At 44.6% G+C, this 27522-nt stretch overlaps 1 protein-coding gene and 2 non-coding genes across 5 annotated transcripts; all 3 read right to left on the bottom strand.

Annotated features, from left to right (window-relative positions):
• Positions 1 to 18: 18 nt before the first annotated feature.
• Positions 19 to 27454, bottom strand: LOC109880309 (protein RRP5 homolog). Of its 3 annotated transcripts, none has more exons than XM_031798852.1 (35): positions 27343 to 27454; positions 26213 to 26342; positions 25846 to 25983; positions 25413 to 25577; positions 24329 to 24490; positions 23901 to 24021; positions 17363 to 17538; positions 16969 to 17076; positions 16651 to 16857; positions 16132 to 16256; positions 15215 to 15278; positions 14807 to 14953; positions 13729 to 13980; positions 13205 to 13330; positions 12818 to 13012; positions 11269 to 11442; positions 10642 to 10855; positions 10293 to 10445; positions 9873 to 9982; positions 9087 to 9580; positions 8875 to 8937; positions 8687 to 8783; positions 8490 to 8579; positions 8207 to 8312; positions 7749 to 7926; positions 7515 to 7571; positions 7164 to 7286; positions 6719 to 6841; positions 6282 to 6450; positions 5548 to 5826; positions 4669 to 4919; positions 2936 to 3104; positions 2529 to 2682; positions 2013 to 2178; positions 19 to 541 (listed from the first exon to the last, which is right to left on the bottom strand). In XM_031798852.1, the coding sequence occupies exons 2-35, from the start codon at positions 26318 to 26320 to the stop codon at positions 370 to 372; spliced, it is 5436 nt and encodes a 1811-aa protein (XP_031654712.1). In that variant the 5' UTR covers positions 26321 to 26342; positions 27343 to 27454; the 3' UTR covers positions 19 to 369. The 3 variants fall into 3 exon arrangements, with proteins under 3 accessions (XP_031654712.1, XP_031654710.1, XP_031654711.1); XM_031798850.1 differs by having other exon boundaries at positions 27298 to 27414; XM_031798851.1 differs by having other exon boundaries at positions 26213 to 26344; positions 27301 to 27393.
• On the bottom strand, positions 4378 to 4618 carry LOC116355586 (small nucleolar RNA SNORA53). The gene has a single exon (XR_004204593.1). It is a non-coding gene; the product is annotated as a small nucleolar RNA SNORA53 (small nucleolar RNA).
• Positions 24112 to 24259, bottom strand: LOC116355573 (small nucleolar RNA SNORD15). The gene has a single exon (XR_004204581.1). It is a non-coding gene; the product is annotated as a small nucleolar RNA SNORD15 (small nucleolar RNA).
• Positions 27455 to 27522: the final 68 nt, after the last annotated feature.

Here is a 27522-nt window from a genome sequence, read left to right as displayed (position 1 = left end):
TGGTATATAAGACATCAGTTTAGGTTATTTACTGTCATTTATTTCATTACAGGTCAGCATGCTTTCTCATCCATACATACAAACAGTCCACCTAGTTTAAATGATGCTAGGTAGAATGACCTCCCACATTCCCAAGTCCATATCATGTGTGACATGTCACCATTTGAAAGCTTTCAAGCAATTAACAAATGTCTTCCCCGAATATCCATCAACACTATCCAATAGCAGGGTGTGTATCTGTGTGGCTACATCTGTGTGTGTCGAGGCTGTTAAGACACTCAGGTCAGGCTTCCCCCTTGAGCAGTTTGCTTCTTTTCCCACAGTTGCACAACAGCTGTTGGAAAATCCCCAAAACATGTGTGTCTCTCTCTATCTGGCGGCCTCTGTCCCTTTAGACTCCACGTACTCCAGAGCCTTGTCCTTGACAGCCTGGATGCTCTCTGGCGTGCCGCTCTTCTTCTCATACTCCAGGTAACGCTTGAAGAAGAACTTGATCCTCTTCACCGCCACACTCAGGTGGATCACACGGTCAAACACAGCCCTGAACACAGGAAACAGGATGTTAGACCAGGTCACATGACAGGAAACACCTTGCCACCAATGACAGTGCATTCGGAAATTATTCAGACCCCTCGACTTTTTGCACATTTTGTTACGTTACAGCCTCATTCTAAAATTAAATAAAAATGCCTCAATCTACACACATTACCCGATAATGACAATGTTCGCAAATTTATAAAATAAAAATGAAATATCACATTTACATAAGTAAGTACCATCTTTGGCAGCAATTACAGCCTCGAGTCTTCTTGGGTACTATGCCACAAGCTTGGCACACCTTTATTTGGGGAGTATCTCCTCTGAAGATCCTCTCAAACTCTGTCAGGTTGGATGGGGAGCGTCACTGCAAAGCTATTTTCAGGTCTCTCCAGATATGTTAGATCGGGCCCAAGTCCGGGCTCTGGCTGGGCCACTCAAGGACATTCAGAAACTTGCTCCGAAGCCAATCCTGCGTTGTCTTGGCTGTGTGCTAAGGGTCGTTGTCCTGTTGGAAGGTGAACCTTCGCCCCAGTCTGAGGTCCTGAGTGCTCTGGAGCAGGTTTTCATCAAGGTTCTCTCTGTATTTAGCTCCATTCATCTTTCCCTCTATCCTGACTAGTCACCCAGTCCTTGCCACTGAAAAACATCCCCACAGCATGATGCTGCCACCACCATGCTTCACCATAAGGATGGTCCAGATGTGATGCTTGGCACTCCTGCCAATAGTTCAATCTTGATTTCATCTGACCAGAGAATCTTGTTTCTCGTGGTCAGAGTCTTTAGGTTCCTTTTGGCAAACTCCAAGCGGGTTGTTTTGTGCCTTTTACTGAGGAGTGGCTTCCGTCTAGCTACTCTACCATAAAGGCCTGATTGGTGGAGTGCTGCAGAGATGATTGTTCTTCTGGAAGGTTCTCCCATCTCCACAGAGGAACTCTGGAGCTATGTCCTTCCCCAGATCTGTTTCTCGACACAATCCTGTCTCGGTGCTCTATGGAAAATTCCTTCCACCTCATGGCTTAGTTTTTGCTATGACATGCACTGTCAACTATGGGACCTTATATCGACAGGTGTGTGCCTTTCCAAATCATGTCCAATCAATTGAGTTTACCACAGGTGGACTCCAATCAAGTTGTAGAAACATCTCAAGGATGATCAATGGAAACAGGATGCACCTGAGCTCCATTTCGAGTGTCATAGCAAAGGGTCTGAATACTGATGTAAATAATGCATTTCTGTTTTTTAGTTTGAATAAATGTGCAAAAAATATTTCCTAGACTAAAGCCGATCATATTTAATATTCAAACATGTTTTCATAAATGAAATATTACCGGGTTAGCCTGGTCCCAGATGTGTTGGTGCTTTATTGCCAACTCCTATGGTCATTGTCATGCCAAACAGACCTGGGATCAGGCTATTCCAACGTCATTTCGTAAACAAAACAAAACCAGTGAGGCGCCGTCGGGCTCACTCACCGGACTTCCTTCTGGGAGCCGTGTTTGACCATGAGGTCTATGAAGACGGACCACAGGTCGGTGCGTTTGGGGTAGCTGGTCAGGATCCTGTCCAACATGGCCTTTCCTCGCTCTACGTCTCCGTAGCGGAACTCCAGCTGGGCAAACTTCGCTATCAGATCCACATCTGAAGAGGACGACGGAGAAGGTGGATGGTTAACATGGAGATACTGTATGTAAGGTGTTAGTACCCTTTTGTCATAGAGTCAAAAAGGTACTAACTAAGAGCTGTCAACCTGGACAAATGACTTGGTGAGTAGATCTGTTGAAAGATAAACGGACTGAGTAGAAACAGGACAGGAAAGATTGGCGTAAAGCAATACAGCCAAAATTCCACAAGATGGCGTTATTGCCATCTTGTTTATATCAATCCAACCCAGTGTCCAATTGGAGCTAGAGATCGAATAGGGAATGTGTTGAGGTAGGGGGCTCCCAAAAGGTGTGTATGGGTCCGAAAGGTGATAACCGGGGCCTTACTGTCTTTGTTCGGCAGGCTCTTGATGGCCCTCTGTAGCAGGGCGCTGGCCGCGTCACTCTGACCCTGCTGAAGCAGGAAGGTCCCGTAGCTCAGCCACACAGCCTTCTCCTGACGGAACCGCTTCACCATGGTCTTGTACAGACCTTCCGCCTCCTACACACACAGACACACACACAGACAGAATTGATGAGAACCTACTCCAAACCGCACCAGTAAAAACAGCGAGCTGGCAGGACCATTCAACAGAAGAAACCTTACAAGAAGCGCAGGAAAAAAAACTCCCAATACCACATCTAACGTGGTCTAATATGCTTCATGTATTTAGTCGTGTCGTATATCACGTTTTTTTCCATTGAGGAATGTTAGCCGTTGTAATGAATGTTTGTGAGCCCTGGCAGTAAGCTACCTTAGTCTTCTGACACTTGGCGTAGATGTCAGCCAGCTGCTGGTAGACGGGCATGGGTTCACAATACTGCACGGCTCGCTCAAACACCTTCTGAAGACTCTCCTCTGTCCCATACAGGTTCTCCAGGTTCAACAGAGCCACCCACACATTCAGCTTCTCCTGCTCTTCTCTGAGGGAGAATACACACTCGTGTTATAGAATACATACGTTATATACACCCTTCCCTTCTTCCTTTCACCTCCTTTTTTTGTGATACATCTTTGTAAGAAGTATTTGATGACAGACAGGATACAGACATTACACACAGTCAACACTAGGGCTTTTAAATGATTATTTTTTTAAAGGCGGTATGAGGGTATTTTGTGTTTTTTGAATAAATAAAAGTTGTAAATGTGCTTTATGAGTAGTGCGTGACACTAGGGTGGCAACACATACATTCTAAGTGATGGGTCTTTCTACATTCTGATTGTTTAATACTGTTCAATTCAACCAAAAAACATTTTCTAAATTTTTATGAATTTCTGCATTTCCTGCACTAATTTGAGATAATTTCCATACTGCCAAGTACGGCTGCACGATACGGGAAAACAATCTAGGCCTTATTTTTAACCAAATGTTGCAACTGTTGCAAATTTGACTTGCAATTCAAGCAAAACACTTGGGTGAACTGTTGGAATCATGGAAATAGAATGATTATTCTAATTCTATAGTTAGAATATAATAGTGAGCACTTTGAATAGTGTTGTTTGACATGACAACAAATGAAAATGCCAGGGACGAGTTGACAAGTGTTTCCCTGGGGACCATACAATCTTTGGCTACATTGAATGTTTATTACTTAATTTAGCTAACATATTCATGCTTTGCGTATTCCTCTCTGATTTAGAAGATACTGTTGATACTGAAGATACACGTATTATCAGGCTGTATAGCTGATTACGTTACGACTCAGTACATTTATTAGCTAGCTAGCAAGCTAACTAGGGATTAGCATTAGTGGCAAATAAGATTACGGCCCAATTTTCTAAGAAAAGACAAACTAGCTGTTTGCTGATGTAAGAAACACACTAATAGTATAATTCTAGAATGCTAGTAGATTTATATTAATAAGCAAAGTGAAAACAGCATTGTTGTCATCAACATTGTTGCATGTGCTGCATTGACCATGCAGACTGAACGCATGTGTCTCGTGGTCGAGGAACAACAAATGCACTCCTTGAGTGACAGGGGGCGGGGCTTGGTCTGTGGAAACGGGCATGAAGCGAGAGAGAGAGCAGAGAGATGGCCAAAGTAGCGAAGTAAACTATAAAAATGGACGTTACACACAGCGTATCACATTTAACAAACCAAACATTCAAATACTGTTTTAGAAAATACGGTATACTGCCCAGCCTTAAATCGACACATTCATATCCACCCACAGGACCCGCTTTCTTCTACGTGTTGTCCGCCCCCCAGCCTAGCTGCGCTGGTAGAATCCCCCCAGTAGAACTGAGGGTTGCCAGAGCAACAGTGGGGCTGGGCGGGGCAGGTAGACTGCTCTCACACACCAATGACTCAAGCACCTCCAACTGTACAGCCAGAAAGCTGTTGAGGGCCTCCAGGCTGGAGCTGCAGCACTCAGAGAGCGACGACAGCACCAGCACAGGAGAACCCTCCAGAAGTGGATCTAAGGAGCGTGTGATGAACACACACACACACACACACACACCTGTCCCCACCACACCACTAACCTGAAGGAGATAGTCTTCAGAGCCCTCTCAGCCACCGCTCTAGCCTGTTCTATCTGTGTGGCCTGCAGGTGGAAGGCCATGAATTGCAGCCAGAGCAGAGAGCTGTCAGGGGAGCCGAGTAGCAGGCGCTCAAAGCTAGCCGCCGTCTGGGGTCGCAGGCCTGGGTCCATCAGCTCCGTCTCCAGCTTGGTCAGGGCCTTCTCGGCCTCCCGCTTCTCCACCTCCTGCTCATGGTGAGACTTCTTCTGGGGCTGGGTGGACGAGGGGGATGAAAGCAAGGAAAGAAGAAAAGAAAAAAGGAACGAAAGGATTTAGAGGAGAGTGGCAGCTAAAGATAGAGAAAGGTCAGACAAGGTCATGAAAACAATATCAGTACTATAAATAATCCAATCCAGAGGTCAGACGTACACCTCCATGAACATTTGAGGCTGTACAGCCATTCTAACCCTCATAGCAAATGCAACGCAAACATTCCTTTAAGTGATTTCCTTTAGTAGGTGCCACTCATAGTACAACCCCAGCATTACTCGTTACCTTAGTGTTCCCCTCGCCGTACAACCCCAGCATTACTCGTTACCTTAGTGTTCCCCTCGCCGTACAACCCCAGCATTACTCGTTACCTTAGTGTTCCCCTCGCCGTACAACCCCAAGCATTACTCGTTACCTTAGTGTTCCCCTCGTCGTACAACCCCAGCATTACTCCTTACCTTAGTGTTCCCCTCGCCATACAACCCCAGCATTACTCCTTACCTTAGTGTTCCCCTCGCCGTACAACCCCAGCATTACTCCTTACCTTAGTGTTCCCCTCGCCATACAACCCCAGCATTACTCCTTACCTTAGTGTTCCCCTCGCCGTACAACCCCAGCATTACTCCTTACCTTAGTGTTCACCTCGCCGTCCTCTCCGTCGCTGGAGTCCTCTCCCCCCAGGGCAGCGGACGCTGGTTTCAGGGCACTCAGCGCTGCATCCCAGGAGAAACCTCCGGTCACCTGCAGTCTGGCCGGCTGCACTGGGACGGGCTTCTCTACCTCCGCAGGCTCCAACTTATTTTCCTCCTCTTCTTCTCTGAAGTACACCTCCACTCCGCTGTCGCTGTCCTCCCCTTTCCCCTTCTTCTTCTTCTTCTTCTTCTTCGTTGAAACATTTTCTACGGTTCCCTGCGTTAAGACAGAAGATAAGTGATTATATGTATTAGACATTCCAGTCCCCGGTCAACCTGCTAGGGCAACCCAAGTTATACAGTGATCAGTGCGTCCTCTATTCTGTGTGGTAGTATTAGTATCAGTGACATCACGGAAGAGGACAGGTTTCCATTGAAAATAGCTTATTATCTAAATTGTATTACATGTATCATTTAAAAAACAATTAAAAGCACTCAAACATCTCAGTTATCTTGTTGCAAGTGTCATATCACTGTTTATTCAAACTAAAAAAGGATTAGCTTGTATTTCACCCTCAGCGGGGTCACTAGAAACCAGAAACATCCAGTTTTCCGGGATACAGAGTCTCCAACGTAGCGTCCTTTTCCTCTGGAAACTGGATGTGGTGACCCCGCTCAGACGCCTGCTACGTTAGATGACCTTGTATTAACATAAGGGGGACAAATAGACACCTGCTTGCTCTCCGACTCTGTGCGCTTCCTCTTCTTGGTGGCGTCACGCTTCTCCTTGGCCTCTCCTGTCAGGCGCAGGTGCAGCCCCAGGGATTCTGGGAGCACGTCTGGTTTCCCAGTGTCCTCTTGGAGCAGAGACAGATCCACCAGCCCGCTTTCTTTGTCGATGCTGCGAGGAACAACACATTCGTGTTAAAAACCAAAATGTAGAAAACTTAAAACTCCTACACATTGGGGCTCTTGTTTGCGCCATAATAACCCTGTGGGTCACAGACATGTTCAATATAACAAATAAATTTAGGTTATTACCCAAAAATAGGACTAACAACTACCTTGTTTTATGGAACACCCCTATTCAAGAATGAGGTGGTCAGGAAGGGCCGAGCAGTGGTGATGGGGTTGTACCAAATTATTGTAGGGGGGGGGGGGGGTCTTACCTGAGGATCTTGGTGCTGAGCAGTGTGGCCTGCGGTACTTTCTTGGCATAGTCTTGGTGGCTAGCCACAAAGTACTTAGTGGCCTTCTGGAACTGGGCTCTGCCCTTTATGGATCTAGACAAACTGTCAAAAACAAAAAGGCAACATTTTCAATTAGCTATATTACCATAGCAACAGCTTTTATACGTTGGGTTTTCATAATCACAATGGATCTTCAGGAAAAAGCTGCATGATAATGTCAAACCTTCCCAGACCATTGTACATGTATACTAAAGGGACGGTGAATCTGAGGTATAATGTCTAAGTATAATACTGAAGTAATGAATACCGTACATGTATTTTTCATTCATAGTTTCATATCTTTCCAGGACATTGTAAAGGTACGTCATTTTTTAAATTTGATTAAAAGGGTTGGTTTCTATAAAGGGATAATGGACTGAGTTACCTAACAAAGACTCCCTGTGCATTGACAGTCCTCACATAGCCTCTGACGATCTGCCCCTCTGACAGGTCTTCTAGAGACACAATCTCTGGGTCCTGTACTACCGAGGCCTTCTCTGGGTTCGTCCTGAAAGATCATTCAAATGATTCACTTAGAAAATGCCCCTTTCCAGTGCTCAAAGTGCCTAACATAGATATATGATAGTTAGAATGGACCAGTAGAATAGAGGAGAAGAACGAAGAGAGAGACATGTATAGGGTTGAATAGGGTGTCGATATTGCATTTCCTAATACACTTGGGTGAACTCTTTAATTAATTTTGTCCATGAAAACCAAGTCAGATAGGGAATCGTACCTCGAAGAGCGGAGGGACAACTGCCAATTGCTCTTCGCCTCTCCTACAATGCAGCACCTAGAGAAAGAGCACAAAAACATTAACACGTTACTTAGTATAACCTTGAAATAACTTGAAGAATTACATAAATAAAGACCAGCTTTAGGGAGTTAACACTCCAAAACCATTTTAACTTGACTAACTTTTAGACTGGTCCAGTTAGCCTTTAAGCCAGGTTTAAAGTGTGCCACTGACCTGACCAGCTGGTCCTTGCTGTACCGCTCCAGAGGTTTTGGCTTATATTTGTCGGCCAGGTCCTCCATGGCAACCGTTCCCATGGCGCTGAACGGCAGCTTCACCAGCAGACCCAGGACTGGATCTAGCTTCTGCACCAACCCCATGATTACATGGCCCTTCTCCAACTTGTGTACACCTGACAGCGATTGACAACCAACACTACGAGTGAGTAAATGCAACCACAACATAGCGAGAGAGCTGTATATGGTGAGTCGACATGTCTGTATTGACGGTTCAAAGGTTAAAAGTTGGTTATGCGTTGATATTTCTGTATTGGTGGTTAGCAGGGCCTATTTTCAATGTACTGATGTTTAGAAGGTTCTATGCAATATTCAGTGTACTATTGATGGTTTGAAGGGTCTTATATTCACTGTATTGACGGTTAGAAGAGGGTTGTGTTTATTTTGTGTTCTCACCATTGAGAGACAACGAGAGGCGTGAGGGCTTGGAGGAGCTGACTGTCACCACCTTAGCACTGACCGCCTGGCCCAGCTTGAACAGCTTCTCTGGGTGTTTGGCACCCTGAATAATACAAATGAATGATTTTAGAGAACCTATTAGGGTGAACACAGATCCATACAGTATAATGGGACATCTGAGGGATGACACCATCTTCATTTTACCGTTTTACAAAAATGTCTGGGAATTCCCCATAGAAGGAATGAGAAAAACATTGAGTTAAGTGTGTGTAAAACATACTTTAAGGTCAGAGGTCATGGCCAGTTGTTCAACAGTTCCAGTTACTGAGGGACCAGTAGTCACTTCTAGACACTTCCTATTTGGAAAGTACTGAGGAAGAAATACACATTTAACACAACTAGTACTACTACTAAACATGTTTCACACATTCTGTATAACAAGTCACTTAACTTCAATTTACGTTTGTTCAAACTCACCTTTGACACAAAGCAAATGACGTCGTCTCCGACCTGATAACGCTTCAGCTTCTCTTTGGTCTTGACAGGCTTAACATCTGCATCTTCTTTCAGGTTCCTGTGACCAGAGAGGGAAAGATTATCTAACAAGAAACCAAAAAGGCACTATAATAACAGAATACGTTCTTCTAAATGTTCAGAACATTTACCTGGGAAGAAGTGAGAGTTCAGGCATGGAGTACGTGAAGTTGGGATGGGAGAACGGCAAGAACCTAAATAAAAGACAGACAATATATATTTGCAACTAAAATAACGCAAATATTTCAAGCAGAATACCTGTAATTCAGAAATATCCTTCAAATGATCGAACTATATAACAAAATGTGGCTACTTAAATCTGTTACTATATTGTTATCCTTACCTGTGACTGTTGCCCTCCCGTCCTCCAATGACCCGGGCTGTGACCTCACTTCCTATCTTGAGGAAGGACGTGGGGAACGTTCCCACGCACACCACTTCCTGTATCTCGGACACGTGCACGCACCCCGTGCTCCCGTCCTCTAGCGTCACCAGCACACACGTAGGCTTCACTGTCTTCACCTTCCCCTTGACCATGTCGCCGTAGCGATACATGCCCTTCGACCTCTTGGAGTTGGAGATTAATCTTTTGCTTATGGGCGGGGCGAGTTCCCAGGACACTAGGGGGAGCCCTTCTAGTTCCTCGCAGCTGGATTTGGTGACGGTGATCGCCAGGGTTTTACCGGCGGTCAGTTTCTCAGCGTCGAAGCGGAACGTTTCGTTGAGGTGATTGGTGGTTTGGATGACCGTCAGTTGGGCCGTGTCGCCCAATGAGATGACGGCAAAGTCGCGGTCGGCGTGATGCACAGTGGCAGTGTGTGTGGACCCTGCCTCCACCTATAAGGACACAGGTAATGAACTATCAAGATTTAAAGGCTTTTCAAAGTGTTAAAGATTGTTTAGTCCATAAGGGTGCAGGGAGTTTCAACTTGAGGGAGAATACAGATCTATTGCATTGAATCTTTAAAAAAAATGTTTTACCAAATTAACCACTATTGACTTTTCAGCCACCCAACCACTCATAAAGAAGCTTCACGTAGTCACAAACCATACTAGCTATAGTAGGGCAGTGTTCCAAACGCACCATATAGGAACTAGGGTGTCACTTGAGATGCAGCCTTGTACTCACCGCTTTCCTCTTGCCGGTCAGTTTAGCCATGAGGGACACGTAGACTTCAGAGGTCACGAGGTCAACATGGAGGATTACCGGCATGCACTCCTGTCCCGTCGCCAACTTACCTGAAACATTACACACATTTGGTTTACATTATACCTATGATGTAACAGTCAAAACATGTGTCACACTCAAAAGATTCCTCATGTGTCTGGTAGAAGGGTAAACAAAGCTCTATTATTGGGTTCATCGCGATGACTAAGGTGTAACAGTCAAAAGATTCCCCATATTATGTCTGGTAAAAGTTCCACTGGGTACAGGGTCAATTCCATTTAAATTCAGTCAATGCAGAAGCTACAATTGTAATTTCAATTCACTTCCTGAATTGTAAGGGAATTGAGCCCAACCCTGTCTGAACATATAGTGAATACTCACCCGGCGCATGGTCCTTGGTGGCCAGTACGGTGGCTGCGCTGAGTTCGTCTGACTTGAAGGTGACACTCCCATCCTCCCTCACCTCGTCTACGCTCATCTTCATCCTCTGGCCTATGGTCACCGCAGACAGCTGTTTGAGTAGGTCAGAGTCACCTGTCAGAGACAGAGGGAGGAGGAACAAGAGAAAATAGAGAGTTAAAAGGTAACTCTTAGCATAATCATTTTGATCAATTTAAATGTATTGGAATAGCACTTTTGAACCTACTAGGAAAAGGGAACTTTAGCCAACGGAAGAAAACTAATAGTTCCTTGAACAGTTGACAACAACGTTACAACTCCACCCACGTACCTCTGCTGGCCATCATCTCCATCACCGCCTTCCTCTCCTGCAGGCCTCGGATCAGCCTGGCCTGGCCGTCTCTCTCAGGGGAGGGGACGTCTGACACCTTGAGACTGACCAGGAACCTGTGCTTCTCCTCGTCCAAGTTGGTCACCTTGGCAACCACCGTATGGCCCAGCTGGAAGTGAGCCGCAGTGTCGCCGACGAACTTGTCACTCATGGCCTAGAGGAGAAAGAGTTTGTCAATATAAATTATTCTATACTAATGGCTTTTAGACAATGTTATTGATGATTTGAAGGATAAAGGAGACGTGAGCTGCACAAATTCTACAAAGAGAGGAATCCTGAAGAAAAAAAATCTGTTCCGATTGTGTTTCTTTGGTTGAACATATGACTGAGCTTCAGATCCTTGTGGATCTTTGTCAGGGTGATTATACCTTTTCAACAAACTGCATAATATATTCTTAGCTAACTCCCATTGACCCCTACTAACTCCCATTGACCCCTACTAACTCCCATTGACCCCTACTAACTCCCATTGACCCCTACTAACTCTTAGTAAATTCCAATTTACTCCCACTAACTCCAGTTGACTGTGGCTAACTCCCACAGGTAACTCCTTCCATACCAACTCACCGCTTTAGGGGCCAGGCCAACCAGGCCATAGGGGAACTCCACAAACACTCCATAGGGCATGATGTTATTGACCCAGCCAATCAGCTGCACCCCAACTGTGATGTCAGAGAACTCCTTAGCCACCACGACCCCCTCCTCCAGGAATGACTTCAGAGTGGGCTTTTTAGTCAGGGTCTTGAGACAGGCAGGGTTAAGGGAAAGGTACTGTGTAGTCGTACTACAGTAAAATGTGGATACGATGTCCTTTAGTAAAAGGTAGTCATTTCCTTGGTGTAGCCACTACATTCTAAACACAACCACGACAGCCAACCACAATGGTGAGACGAACACAACATTCAGCCACACCGATGAGCGTTCTGTTATGTTATGTTCTATGTGTCTGAAATCGATGTGTGGAGGTAAGTGAGCGTTCTGTTATGTTATGGCCTATGTGTCTGAAATCGATGTGTGGAGGTAAGTGAGCGTTCTGTTATGTTCTATGTGTCTGAAATCGATGTGTGGAGGTAAGTGAGCGTTCTGTTATGTTATGGCCTATGTGTCTGAAATCGATGTGTGGAGGTAAGTGAGCGTTCTGTTATGTTATGGCCTATGTGTCTGAAATCGATGTGTGGAGGTAAGTGAGCGTTCTGTTATGTTATGGCCTATGTGTCTGAAATCGATGTGTGGAGGTAAGTGAGCGTTCTGTTATGTTATGGCCTATGTGTCTGAAATCGATGTGTGGAGGTAAGTGAGCGTTCTGTTATGTTATGTTATGTTCTATGTGTCTGAAATCGATGTGTGGAGGTAAGTGAGCGTTCTGTTATGTTATGGCCTATGTGTCTGAAATCGATGTGTGGAGGTAAGTGAGCGATCTGTTATGTTCTATGTGTCTGAAATCGATGTGTGGAGGTAAGTGAGCGTTATGTTATGTTCTATGTGTCTGAAATCGATGTGTGGAGGTAAGTGAGCGTTATGTTATGTTATGGCCTATGTGTCTGAAATCGATGTGTGGAGGTAAGTGAGCGTTCTGTTATGTTATGGCCTATGTGTCTGAAATCGATGTGTGGAGGTAAGTGAGCGTTCTGTTATGGCCTATGTGTCTGAAATCAATGTGTGGAGGTAAGTGAGCGTTCTGTTATGTTATGGCCTATGTATCTGAAATCAATGTGTGGAGGTAAGTGAGCGTTCTGTTATGTTATGGCCTATGTGTCTGAAATCGATGTGTGGAGGTAAGTGAGCGATCTGTTATGTTATATGTGTCTGAAATCGATGTGTGGAGGTAAGTGAGCGATCTGTTATGTTCTATGTGTCTGAACTCGATGTGTGGAGGTAAGTGAGCGTTATGTTATGTTCTATGTGTCTGAAATCGATGTGTGGAGGTAAGTGAGCGTTATGTTATGTTCTATGTGTCTGAAATCGATGTGTGGAGGTAAGTGAGCGTTATGTTATGTTCTATGTGTCTGAAATCGATGTGTGGAGGTAAGTGAGCGTTATGTTATGTTCTATGTGTCTGAAATCGATGTGTGGAGGTAAGTGAGCGATCTGAAGTTCAAAAGTATGAAAAGGATACAATAATCTGTTTCTTCTTGCTGAGGCAGACAATGTTGGAGATGATGTCACCCTCTTGCAGCCCCTCCCACAGCAGTAGACAGTTGGACATGTGGTCGGAGAGGTGCATCATGGGTAGCAAGGCGGGGGTCTCCTCTGGCAGAATGGACACCTCCAGACCGGTAAGGAATTTACTCACCACCTTAACCTCCACTTTCTAAAACAAACAAAAAAAGACAAAAAAAACAGAATGCAAAGATCAGTTTAGACTCCAAGCCAACAACGGAGATGAACACGTTTAACAACTGCATAGAACATGCAACTATATAAGAGAGACCATCTTTTTTTACAAATTCAGAAATGATTATATGTGTTAACAATATGAAAGGATGTGCTGCCATTGTCTTACCTTCCCAACCTCAAAGTCAAACTTGGGTTTAGGCGGTCTCTCAGTGTCTCCTCCTGCCACTGCCTTGAAGGAAAGAAGGAGCTTCTCCTTCTCCACGTCACAGTTCAGCACTTTAGCCTTCACCACCTGAACAGAACAGAGAACCAAGGTAGGCATTAAGACTGCGTTTAGAAAGGCAGCCCAATTCTGATATTAAAAAAAAAAAATTATGTGATTGGTCCAAAGACCAATTAGTGAAAAAGAGATCAGAATTGGGCTGCCTGTCTAAACTAAGACTTCCCTGTTTTGATACAGAAGTTTAAAACAGAACCTTTTCTGACACCGGAAAGACAAACTGGTGGAAGAACTTCAGTTAAACTTTTATGTGTCAAAGTTCAATAACTATCAGTAGGCTACTTCAAAGTTATTCAAGAGGACAATTAGCCTATATCGCAAGTAGAACAGAAAAACAACGACAAATCTACAACGCATAAGAATGATCAAGATACAGAAAAGTTCCAGGCAGCCATTTTTTTCCCCCTCACCTGTCCGACGTAGAACACATTCCCAGGAACTACCACTGGCTCCGTGCTGAGCTCGTTGGGGGGCACCAGCCCCTTGACTTTGCCGTAGAAACAGACGATGCAGCCAAAGTCCTTGACACAGACGATGAACCCGTGGGAGACGCGACCGCGGCGGGCATCTTCGTAGGTCAGGAACGGGGGGAGGGAGGAATCTATCAGGGCCCTTTTCCTGGTTAGGGTCAGCTTCTTCGCCTGTGGGTCCACCGACAACACCTGAGACAGAGGGATGGAGGGAAACCGTTTTAAACTAAGAAATTAAACAGCAAACCAGACAAGCAAGCACAGAGTACGTTAAAACCTCTTAAGGATCTATACAGATTGGTGTTCCACCCGCGGGACGGTTGAGCTAATGTGCGCTAACGCGGTTAGCATGAGGTTGTAAGTAACAAGACCATTTCCCAGGACATAGACATATCTGATATTGGCAGAAATCTTAAATTCTTGTTAATATAACTGCACTGTCCAATTTACAGTAGCTGTTACAGTGAAAGAATACCATACTATCGTTTGAGGAGCGTGCACAGTTATGAACTTGAAAAGTTATTAATAAACCAATTAGGCACATTTGGGCAGTCTTGATACAACATTTTGAACAGAAATACAATGCTTCATTGGATCAATCTAAAACTTTGCACATTCACCACTGCCACCTAGTGGCCAAAATCTAAATTGCACCTGGGCTGGAATAATACATTATAGAACTTCTCTTGTACTTCAAAGATGATGGTACAAAGAATTTTACAAAAAACACATGTTTTTTTCTTTGTATTATCTTTTACCAGATCTAATGTGTTATATTCTCCTACATTCATTTCACATTTTCACAAACTTCAAGTATTTCCTTTCAAATGGTGCAAAGAATATACATATCCTTACAAGGCAATTTTTCATCTACTTATTAGATAGGTTGACCTATACCTAATATTTGCTAAAGAGAATTATGAGTAGGTGTTTATTTCATCAATGATTGGTTCCCCAAGGTTAAAGGTCACCACAGTTGACCCTTTCTAAAGGTGAGCGGTTACACAGTACTACTGACCTGGCACTTGATGATCATGCCCACTGCGTACTGCTTCTCTGGGTTCTTGAGGATGATGTCAGAGAGGTGTGTCCGGGGAACCAGGCCTCTGATATAGTCGGTCACCTTCACCATCATGCCATGGTTCTGGAGGGACGTCACCGTGCCCTGGGAGAGAGGGAGGACAAACTGGGTTAAAACACACGCCACTAGGAATACAGAATTCCAAGGTTGGAAGGTTCCTGGAATCAGGAGCAAATCATCCAGAATCCCCCAACCAGGATTTCTAGAAAACCTAGGAAAGCTACCAGAGTTTTGGCACCCTACACACACACACACACACACACACTTTAATGGGCATTTTTTTTTGAAGACCTTTCAGAGGTGTTGTGCGAGAGAGAGACAAACTAAAAATATAAAATATCTTACCTGAACAATCTGTCCAGGTTGGATGTCATGGTATCTTCTGAAGAACGGGGCATCAACGATGCTCCTATAGGAGAGACAGCAAGGTTACAAGCTGGAACAAACACACGTCCTTTCCAAGCTGGAACAAACACACGTCCTTTCCAAGCTGGAACAAACACACGTCCTTTCCAAGCTGGAACAAACACACGTCCTTTCCAAGCTGGAACAAACACACATCCTTTCCAAGCTGGAACAAACACACGTCCTTTCCAAGCTGGAACAAACACACGTCCTTTCCAAGCTGGAACAAACACACGTCCTTTCCAAGCTGGAACAAACACACGTCCTTTCCAAGCTGGAACAAACACACGTCCTTTCCAAGCTGGAACAAACACACGTCCTTTCCAAGCTGGAACAAACACACGTCCTTTCCAAGCTGGAACAAACACACGTCCTTTCCAAGCTGGAACAAACACACGTCCTTTCCAAGCTGGAACAAACACACGTCCTTTCCAAGCTGGAACAAACACACGTCCTTTCCAAGCTGGAACAAACACACGTCCTTTCCAAGCTGGAACAAACATATGTCCTTTCCAAGCTGGAACAAACATATGTCCTTTCCAGATGTATTGAATGGAATTGAAAACGTCACACACATTTGCAACAGGGCTTTCACGCACACACACTATTCAAAGTCGGGTTCGTGACCCCTAGTGGGGTTGCTTGGGAATTGTAGTTGGGTCACCCGAAACAGACAATTAAGAATACAGATTATTGTATGTGACAATACACAAACGTTTGAGAAAGATAACTTGAAAAATACTATGTTATTGAATTCATGTATTTATTGGTTCGGGGGGGGGCAAGTAAATGAAATGAAAACATTTGAGTACCACTGCACTACAGGATGTCCATCCACACACACACACCACACTTACTGACGCAGGCTGACCAGGTGCACCTGCTCCATGGGGCTGAAGTCCATGATCCTACAGGTGTGTTCAGGCTTGGCCATGACACGGTTCAGGTTGAACGCCTCCATGGGCTCCTTCATGTGGTTCCTCTGGAGACGGGAGAAACAGACGGATCAAATCAAACCACTTCCACTAGGCCAGTCACAGACCACATTAGTCCACTTTCACTGGGCCAGGTCAAAGCAGCCATGGGTTAGCATTGTTTTTAATGTTGGTTTGTCACATGATCCAAGGGGCATGGGCTCACCATTATGTTCTCACCGTCGCAATATTCTCTACAACACTGTCTTTGTCCTATAGTGGCTAATCCTTAGCATTTTGGCAGTAGTATGGTGCTCTACCAGGTCTATAAAGAGGGGCTTGGCTATAGTTAGTATAGTACACCAACAATATGGTCTACCAACAATAGGAACTAACATGTACGAAGACCCGAGTTGGTACTTAAACTCACAAGGCAGGTATGGTCTAACAACACGGACTCACATGTACAAACACCACAGTCTGGTCAGGCAGCTCCAGCATGGCTCCAGACAGGTGATGGAGAGCGGTCATCTTGCAGCCATGCGCAACCTCCCCTATCCTCTCAGTGGCCACCAGATCCACATCGCCCCCTGGCTGCAGCAGGTGGCTGCGCAGGGACAGGCCCACCAGCCGGGTGGACGGCTCCACATAAAGGACGCAGGCCTTCACCTGGGAGAGAAAGGGGTAAGAGGTCAAAGGTCAATAAAGGTCAACTGAACGTAATGTCTAAACAAGATTACAGTCATAAATGGCCAATTTGAAATTCTCATGAATTCTTACGTTGTCTCCCTCTTTGAATGTGGAGGCCTGTTCTGGTTCCAGGTGCATAAAGTCCACCAGGCCGGTGAAGGAGGAGAGGAACTCCAGAATCAGACCATGTAGGGTCACCTAGAACCACAGTGTCAACCACAATGAAACAGGACATCAACAGATTATTGAATTAAAAAAATAAAAAGAGACCTCTCAGATATACTAAATTGCAAGTTCTCTAGTTGCTATAAATATTACAAAAAGTGTATACATCAAGCAACAAGAGACATTTACCAACAATACTAAGCCATGAAACGGTGCAATTGTTATAATCATAGGTGTAAGCCAACACTTCTCTGTGCTTAGACTTAGACTACTAATATGTATAAGATTGTTGTTAGAATACAGCATTCAGTCAATGTACCTTTTTGATCTGCGCCTTGACCAGTAGGCCAGGCAGCAGGTTGGTAAGGGTCCAGCCGTGCGCTGTGTCTGCAACGGCCTGGGCCACCGCCGTGGGGCTGATGGACAGACGGACCACACGCTCATCGTTCTTCACCTCCTCCAACAGAGAAGTCACATACTGGCCCACCTTCAGCTCTGCAACACCAGGGTTGTTGTGTTCGTTAGGCATCAAACAGAAGAAAACAGACTGAAACAGGAAGGGGCTACTGGGACTTGTCCCATAAGAAATTCTCATTTATATTTTCCATTGCAAAACATTTAAAAGTTTTTCAATTGCGAGCCACAATGAACATGACCCAGAAAAGTCACATTCAACACAGTTAAAACTTCTTTGGGATAGGGGGCAGCATTTTCACTTTTGGATGAATAGCGTGCTCAGAGTAAACTGCCTCCTACTCAGTCCCAGATGCTAATATATGCATATTATAATTAGTATTTGATAGAAAACACTCTGAAGTTTCTAAAACTGTTTGAATGATGTCTGTGAGTATAACAGAACTCATATGGCAGGCAAAAGCCTGAGAAAAAATCCAAACATGAAGTGAGAAATCTGAGGTTTGTAGTTTTTGAACTCAGCCCCTATCGAATACACAGTGGGATATGGGTAATTTTGCACTTCCTACGGCTTCCACTAGATGTCAACCATCTTTAGAACGTTGTTTCAGGATTCTACTGTGAAGGGGGGCCGAATGAGAGGGGATTGAGTCAGAGGTCTGGCAGCAGCCTCGATCTCAGTCACGCGCATTCACATGAATTAGCTCTCGTTCCATTGCTTTTCTACATTATTGAACATTTAGGATAAAAACATGTACATGATTGATTCTATACTTAGTTTGACAAGTTTCTACGACCTGTAATATAACTTCTTGAACTTTTCGTCCGACGTTCGGCTGGACCTCAACGCGCGTTTTGGATTTGTTTACCATACGCCCTAACAAAAGAAGCTATTTGGACATAAATTATTAACTTTATCGAACAAATCAAACATTTATTGTGGAACTGTGATTCCTGGGAGTGTATTCTGATGAAGATCATCAAAGGTAAGTGACTATTTATAATGCTATTTCTGACGAATGTTGACTGCGCAACATGGCGGATATTTCATTTGGCTGGTTTGGGCTCTGAGCGCCGTACTCAGATTATGCTTTTTCCGTAAAGTTTTTCTGAAATCTTTATTTTTTTTATATTTCACCTTTATTTAACCAGGTAGGCTAGTTGAGAACAAGTTCTCATTTGCAACTGCGACCTGGCCAAGATAAAGCATAGCAGTGTGAGCATACAACAAAGAGTTACACATGGAGTAAACAATTAACAAGTCAATAACACAGTAGAAAACAAAGGGGGGGTCTATATACAATGTGTGCAAAAGGCATGAGGAGGTAGGCAAATAATTACAATTTTGCAGATTAACACTGGAGTGATAAATGATCAGATGGTCATGTACAGGTAGAGATATTGGTGTGCAGAAGAGCAGAAAAGTAAATAAATAAAAACAGTATGGGGATGAGGTAGGTGAAAAGGGTGGGCTATTTACCAATAGACTATGTACAGCTGCAGCGATCGGTTAGCTGCTCAGATAGCTGATGTTTGAAGTTGGTGAGGGAGATAAAAGTCTCCAACTTCAGCGATTTTTGCAATTCGTTCCAGTCACAGGCAGCAGAGTACTGGAACGAAAGGCGGCCAAATGAGGTGTTGGCTTTAGGGATGATCAGTGAGATACACCTGCTGGAGCGCGTGCTACGGATGGGTGTTGCCATCGTGACCAGTGAGCTGAGATAAGGCGGAGCTTTACCTAGCATAGACTTGTAGATGACCTGGAGCCAGTGGGTCTGGCGACGAATATGTAGCGAGGGCCAGCCGACTAGAGCATACAAGTCGCAGTGGTGGGTGGTATAAGGTGCTTTAGTGACAAAACGGATGGCACTGTGATAGACTGCATCCAGTTTGCTGAGTAGAGTGTTGGAAGCCATTTTGTAGATGACATCGCCGAAGTCGAGGATCGGTAGGATAGTCAGTTTTACTAGGGTAAGCTTGGCGGCTTGAGTGAAGGAGGCTTTGTTGCGGAATAGAAAGCCGACTCTTGATTTGATTTTCGATTGGAGATGTTTGATATGAGTCTGGAAGGAGAGTTTGCAGTCTAGCCAGACACCTAGGTACTTATAGACGTCCACATATTCTAGGTCGGAACCATCCAGGGTGGTGATGCTAGTCGGGCATGCAGGTGCAGGCAGCGACCGGTTGAAAAGCATGCATTTGGTTTTACTAGCGTTTAAGAGCAGTTGGAGGCCACGGAAGGAGTGTTGTATGGCATTGAAGCTTGTTTGGAGGTTAGATAGCACAGTGTCCAAAGACGGGCCGAAAGTATATAGAATGGTGTCGTCTGCGTAGAGGTGGATCAGGGAATCGCCCGCAGCAAGAGCAACATCATTGATATACACAGAGAAAAGAGTCGGCCCGAGAATTGAACCCTGTGGCACCCCCATAGAGACTGCCAGAGGACCGGACAGCATGCCCTCCGATTTGACACACTGAACTCTGTCTGCAAAGTAATTGGTGAACCAGGCAAGGCAGTCATCCGAAAAACCGAGGCTACTGAGTCTGCCGATAAGAATATGGTGATTGACAGAGTCGAAAGCCTTGGCAAGGTCGATGAAGACGGCTGCACAGTACTGTCTTTTATCGATGGCGGTTATGATATCGTTTAGTACCTTGAGTGTGGCTGAGGTGCACCCATGACCGGCTCGGAAACCAGATTGCACAGCGGAGAAGGTACGGTGGGATTCGAGATGGTCAGTGACCTGTTTGTTGACTTGGCTTTCGAAGACCTTAGATAGGCAGGGCAGGATGGATATAGGTCTGTAACAGTTTGGGTCCAGGGTGTCTCCCCCTTTGAAGAGGGGGATGACTGCGGCAGCTTTCCAATCCTTGGGGATCTCAGACGAGATGAAAGAGAGGTTGAACAGGCTGGTAATAGGGGTTGCGACAATGGTGGCAGATAGTTTCAGAAATAGAGGGTCCAGATTGTCAAGCCCAGCTGATTTGTACGGGTCCAGGTTTTGCAGCTCTTTCAGAACATCTGCTATCTGGATTTGGGTAAAGGAGAACCTGGAGAGGCTTGGGCGAGGAGCTGCGGGGGGGGCGGAGCTGTTGGCCGAGGTTGAAGTAGCCAGGCGGAAGGCATGGCCAGCCGTTGAGAAATGCTTATTGAAGTTTTCGATAATCATGGATTTATCAGTGGTGACCGTGTTACCTAGCCTCAGTGCAGTGGGCAGCTGGGAGGAGGTGCTCTTGTTCTCCATGGACTTCACAGTGTCCCAGAACTTTTTGGAGTTGGAGCTACAGGATGCAAACTTCTGCCTGAAGAAGCTGGCCTTAGCTTTCCTGACTGACTGCGTGTATTGGTTCCGGACTTCCCTGAACAGTTGCATATCACGGGGACTATTCGATGCTATTGCAGTCCGCCACAGGATGTTTTTGTGCTGGTCGAGGGCAGTCAGGTCTGGGGTGAACCAAGGGCTGTATCTGTTCTTAGTTCTGCATTTTTTGAACGGAGCATGCTTATCTAAAATGGTGAGGAAGTTACTTTTAAAGAGTGACCAGGCATCCTCAACTGACGGGATGAGGTCAATGTCCTTCCAGGATACCCGGGCCAGGTCGATTAGAAAGGCCTGCTCACAGAAGTGTTTTAGGGAGCGTTTGACAGTGATGAGGGGTGGTCGTTTGACTGCGGCTCCGTAGCGGATACAGGCAATGAGGCAGTGATCGCTGAGATCCTGGTTGAAGACAGCGGAGGTGTATTTGGAGGGCCAGTTGGTCAGGATGACGTCTATGAGGGTGCCCTTGTTTACAGAGTTAGGGTTGTACCTGGTGGGTTCCTTGATGATTTGTGTGAGATTGAGGGCATCTAGCTTAGATTGTAGGACTGGCGGGGTGTTAAGCATATCCCAGTTTAGGTCACCTAACAGAACAAACTCTGAAGCTAGATGGGGGGCGATCAATTCACAAATGGTGTCCAGGGCAGAGCTGGGAGCTGAGGGGGGTCGGTAGCAGGCGGCAACCGTGAGAGACTTATTTCTGGAGAGAGTAATTTTCAAAATTAGTAGTTCGAACTGTTTGGGTATGGACCTGGAAAGTATGACATTACTTTGCAGGCTATCTCTGCAGTAAACTGCAACTCCTCCCCCTTTGGCAGTTCTATCTTGACGGAAGATGTTATAGTTGGGTATGGAAATATCTGAATTTTTGGTGGCCTTCCTGAGCCAGGATTCAGACACAGCAAGGACATCAGGGTTAGCAGAGTGTGCTAAAGCAGTGAGTAAGACAAACTTAGGGAGGAGGCTTCTGATGTTGACATGCATGAAACCAAGGCTTTTTCGATCACAGAAGTCAACAAAAGAGGGTGCCTGGGGACATGCAGGGCCTGGGTTTACCTCCACATCACCCGCGGAACAGAGAAGGAGTAGTATGAGGGTGCGGCTAAAGGCTATCAAAACTGGTCGCCTAGAGCGTTGGGGACAGAGAATAAGAGGAGCAGGTTTCTGGGCATGGTAGAATATATTCAGGGCATAATGCGCAGACAGGGGTATGGTGGGGTGCGGGTACAGTGGAGGTAAGCCCAGGCACTGGGTGATGATGAGAGAGGTTGTATCTCTGGACATGCTGGTAGTAATGGGTGAGGTCACCGCATGTGTGGGAGGTGGGACAAAGGAGTTATCAGGGGTATGAAGAGTGGAACTAGGGGCTCCATTGTGAACTAAAACAATGATAACTAACCTGAACAACAGTATACAAGGCATATTGACATTTGAGAGAGACATACAGCGAGGCATACAGTAATCACAGGTGTTGAATTGGGAAAGCTAGCTAAAACAATAGGTGAGACAACAGCTAATCAGCTAGCACAACAACAGCAGGTAAAATGGCGTAGACTAGGCAACGGGGCCAACAGATAAAACAAACAAGCAGAATGGAGTACCGTGATTAATGGACAGTCCAGCGTGCATCAGCTATGTAGCCAAGAGATCAGTGTCCAGGGGGCAGCGGTGGATGGGGCAGGGAAGCTGGACTGGCGAGTGTTATCCAGGTTAAAAAAAACGAACAATGACTAAATAGCTTGTAGCTAGTTAGCTGGTTAGCTTCTGGAGGTTCTTGAGTGTGTTCTAAAAATAAATAAAAAATAATAGCGATTCCGTATCACATTGTGTGAGGCAGGTTTCCGGAAGGTATAAACAAATTAAAAGTCAAAAGAGATAGAAAGTAAATATGGGTCCGGTGGGCGTTTGGGACGCGGCGATTCAGGTGGTTAGCAGGCCTGTGCTAACAAGCTAACAGTTTGTAGGCCCGGGCTAGACAAGGTAGCAGTTAGCGGACCGGAGCTGGACAAGCTAGCAGTTAGCAGGCCGAATTAGCAAGCAGGGAGATAGCGAGGGCTAGAGAGTTAGCCTTTGGGGGACGTCGCGATGGGGTGAGTCTGTTTATTCCTCTTCATGCGGTGACATCGATAGACCGGTCGTGGGCCCGGGTATTGTAGCTCAGGAGTATGCTACGGTGGTAGCGCAGGCCGGGCTAGCTTCAAGCTAAGTGGGTGGAAACGCTAGCCAGGGGTAATCATCCGGGGTTGCGGTTTAGCTAGATAGCTAGTTGTGAAGATCCAGCGTATTTGGAAGCTTAGGTTTAGCTAAATGTTTTTAAAGGGATAGCTATGTAAAAAACGAAAAATATGTAAAAAAACGAAAAATAAACGAAATATACAGGGACACGACACGACAGGACGACTTACTGCTACGCCATCTTGGATCAGAATCTGACACAGCGGATGCATTAAGGAGAAGTGTATCTAAAGTTCCATGCATAACACTTGAATTTTCATCAACATTTATAATGAGTATTTCTGTGAATTGATGTGACTCTCTGCAAAATCACTGCATGTTTTAGAACTACTGAACATAACACACCAATGTAAAATTAGATTTTTGGATATAAATATGCACTTTATCGAACAAAACATACATGTATTGTGTAACATGAAGTCCTATGAGTTTCATCTGATGAAGATCATCAAAGGTTAGTGATTAATTGTATCTATATTTGTGCTTTTTGTGACTTCTCTCTTTGGCTGGAAAAATGGCTGGGTTTTTCTGTGACTTGGTGGAGACCTAACATAATCGTTTGTGGAGCTTTCGCTGTAAAGCTTTTTTTTTAATTTTAATCAGACACTGTGGTTGGATTAACGAGAATTGTATCTTTAAAATGGTGCCTAATACTTGTATGTTTGAGAAATTTGATTTATGAGATTGTTGATTTGTATTTGGCGCCCTGCAATTTCATTGGCTGTTGGCGAGGGGTTCCGCCAGTCCTAGACAGGTTAATAACACATTAGTAATTTTGACGTCTACAGAGTACATTGAAGAAATGTATCAGACTCCTGGAGAAACTAACAGCGTGACATTGAATGGTATGTGTACTATATTTGATGTGAATGGGGACTCTTTAGATACCTTTCGGACTATTCGTTTTGTCTTTGGCTGCCTGCTTGGGCAGGAAGGCCTTGGTTCCCTTGATGCCGAGGTCAACCAGGTAGCCGTGATCCTCAATACTCTCCACACAACCACTCAGGATCTGAAACAAAAACGTGACACATCCGTCTAAGCCTAAAACATGACCTCAAATCATAAACAGGATATCACAACTTTTCTTTATTTTTCTAGCTCTTCTTAGACAAATGCCTCTATGTCTTCAACTGAAGAGACACTGCTCTGGGGAACTGAACCCAGAGACACAAAACATGACCCTGACTCAGTGACCCCCCAAGACAGACTGTGCTCCGTTCCGACTCGTCATCGTATCATCACTGAAGAGGATATCACAGGCCCAGATCCTGTTTTTAATTTGTACTATATCACGTATACTGTAGGTGTTGACTCACCAAGCCAGCCTTCAGAGAGCCAGTAGTCAAGCCCTTGTTGATCTCTTTGGGGTTGATTGACAGCTGAATGCTGACCGATCCTCCTTTGGCAGTGTCCAACCTGGCTACCACACACCTGACCAGCATGCCCGGGGAGAAGAGACTGGCGAGTGAGAAGATCTCCTGGAGAGAAAGAGCAAAGTGGATCCATTAGGATGCGTTGTTCACACCTCATTCATACAGCATCAGGCATTTTCTTCTGAACTCCGTAAGGTCGGGAGCCCCACGGTGCACCAAGCAAAAATGTAATAATTAAAGCTGTATACGTTTAAAAAAAAACTCTGAGCACCTCTCAGGCCGTGTGTAGACTACAGTTAATTAAGTTTTGTATTCTGATCAAGGAGTTTTGATCATGCATCTACACTACATTTAAATATGTCTACAGTGTCTGGATTTCCTTTCCCGCACTATAATCAAATGTCAGTAAGCATTCTGCTAATGGTGGCATAGCCAAAAGATGATAATTGCACAAGAACTTGATGGCAGTAGTAAAATACTGTAACTAGTCAACTAGCCCCTGTAGCTAGCCAGCAAGCTCGGAAAGCTAAAGAGGTTAGCAGAAACATCTCTGTAACTCTAGCCAAACAAAATTGTGTTTTTCAAAATATTAGCCAGCTGGATTACATTTATGAAGCCAGCAAACACATTCCTCACACACAAAGAACATATTTCCCCCACAACAGTATAATGAAAAGATGGCTCTCGCTCACAAAAAACAAGTTTCTAAAAACTTGCCGTTGGAATGCTGATGACGTCGCCCACTTTATACGCTTTCAGTGGCCTGATTGCGTCCAGACTCAGGAGAAGTCCGCACACAATGCGTCCCTGAGGTGATCAGCCTTATATGAACCCAACGTGACTTTTGTGCGCCTAGAACTGTCTTTTAAGTGATTATCATATTCTGATAGCAGAAGTAGCATCTATGTATCAAGTGTAGACATGCCCTTAGAACTGCCTTATTAGACATCTCAGAAACAAGTGCATAGCCTTTTACCTATATGAGACAGAACAATCCCCTCGGTAGGAGTTACATGAAATGTGTTACCTCTGAAGAAGCAGAGTCCAGGTGGTCACTCAGTATCTTGGTGTACGAGTCCGAGATATTGGAAATGTTCAGGTATCCCAGAAGGCCGCTGGGCAGGTTAATCGTCACCTCTAAATCTGCCACCTCCTTCACACAGCCCAGCAGTAGGGTACCCACCTTCAGGCTCTGGGGGTAAAAAAAAAACAGGATTGTGTTCAATAGTAATCAACCAGAAGAAAATGTACCGAAACAGAGGGACTCCTTGAACTTATCCAATAAGAAACACTTTTTTTTTTACCCCTTTCCCTGTTACACAACCTTTAAAAGAAAAAATTGCAACGTTGTGCCCTTATGAGCATGACCCAGGTTCAGATCACATTCAAAGGGTGTGCAAAAGAAATGAGATGGCAGAGAAATATAAAACGTTAAAAAGTATGTTGTTGATTGAACTTACTTTTAACTGTAGGATATCTACAGAGGTTGTTGTATTGAGCTTCAGCGCCTCCTCTTTGCTCGTCCTTTGCCTCTTAGCTTTCTTCAAGGCATCCCCTTTCTGTCCCTTCCTTTTCTTGGATTCCTCTGCTGTATGTGTCTGAAAGAGTCAACCACAATAGTATCTTTACTGACAGACAGAATACTGTTTGAGATGCACATTTGAGCTTATCTTTGGTCCAGGGCGTCAGTAGGTTGCATTGTCGCCAGAGTGTCAGTCGGCTGCACTGTCGCGAACGAATCTCTGGACCAGAGCTAATTAGAGCTAAACCACAACAAGGTTCGTATATCACGTTGATGATCGACTAGACTCATTTTTTATTTTTTACCTCGAACAGATTGTCCACTTCTGTGTGCCTTCTCACAGGTTCTGCTTTACTTTCAGTGGTCTGCTTGGTTTTACCTCCGCGAGGGAAGTCCTCCTCCGTTGATGCCATGGTTGTTTACTGATTTAAAGGTCTACAGAGACAAATGACACAGTGAATGTTATCAATCAGAGAGGAAAGGTGGTGATAAGGGCTCTTTTAGAACACATGCCAGTGGTGGAAAAAGCACCCCATTTTCATACTTGAGTAAAAGTAAAGATACGTTTAAAGAAATTAACTGAAGTAAAAGTTAGTCACCCTGTAAAACAAGACTTGAGTAAAAGTCTAAAAGTATTGGGTGTCAAATGTACTTAAGTATCAACATTAGAAATATACATTTAAAAAAACAATGCTTATATTAGGCAAACCAGACGACACGATGTTCTTGTTTTTATTAGGATAGCCATGGGCACAGTTCAACACTCAGACATCATTTACAATCGAAGCATTTGTGTTTAGTGAGTCTGCCAGATCTGAGGCAGTAGGGATTACCAGGGATGTTCTCTTGATAAGTGCGTGAATTGGACAATTGTCCCGTCGTGCTAAGCATTCAAAATGTAACGAGTACTTTTGGGTGTCAGGGAAAATGTATGGAGTAAAACGTACATTATTTTCTTTAGAAATGTAGTCAAAAATATGAATACTAAAGTAAAGTACAGATACCCCAAAAAACGACTTGAGTAGTACTTAAAGTATTTTTACACCACTGCACATATCATGCAATGTATGATTGTACAGTTTCATATATCTACTATTTCCAATACACCTATGATAAAGCTTTTGATTGTGAACACTTTGGCATTGCTACATGCGCATTGAGTGTATTATTTACCTTCTGCTTTACAAAATATTTAGCTAGATCCCCACTAGCACATCCCAAAACATCAGCAGCATTGCTAACCTTAGCTAGTAAGCTACAATCCATTAGCATGCAAGCTATACGTACCAGACAATCGGTTAAAACACAAAAATACAACAATCAATACGTGCCAACGTTTTCCTGGATTCTACATGTTTATAAAAATGTAACATCTATCAGCAAACTCTACCTTTTTTTTTAAATATCCAGTTCAGAAGTTGGTACGCAAACTCACATGTGTGGATCAGAAGCACACCATGTTTTCAAACCGGAAACGAACTTCAGTGGGCGTTTCCCTAACTGTCCATTCACGTCCATCTTTCGAGTGATTGACGTTTCAACAAACCTGTCACTGTCCAATTTTACATTAAAAAGGCGGGGTTACTTATTGACTGACGTTAGCTTTGTCCAGAAA

The sequence above is a fragment of the Oncorhynchus kisutch genome, linkage group LG20 (assembly GCF_002021735.2).
Source record: "Oncorhynchus kisutch isolate 150728-3 linkage group LG20, Okis_V2, whole genome shotgun sequence".
In the NCBI taxonomy this organism is placed as follows: domain Eukaryota; kingdom Metazoa; phylum Chordata; class Actinopteri; order Salmoniformes; family Salmonidae; genus Oncorhynchus; species Oncorhynchus kisutch.
This window is presented reverse-complemented; position numbering and strand designations above follow the sequence as displayed.

What these genes read in the sequence shown, in the direction of transcription:
- LOC109880309 (XM_031798852.1), bottom strand. Translation starts at nt 26,320, where the DNA reads ATGGCATCAACGGAGGAGGACTTCCCTCGCGGAGGTAAAACCAAGCAG. An exon ending in GCTCTCTGAAGGCTGGCTTG is followed by an intron (nt 24,022 to 24,328) that starts GTGAGTCAACAC and finishes TTTTTGTTTCAG; the next exon opens with ATCCTGAGTGGTTGTGTGGA. An exon ending in AGACTGTGGTGTTTGTACAT is followed by an intron (nt 16,257 to 16,650) that starts GTGAGTCCGTGT and finishes TCCCGTCTCCAG; the next exon opens with AGGAACCACATGAAGGAGCC.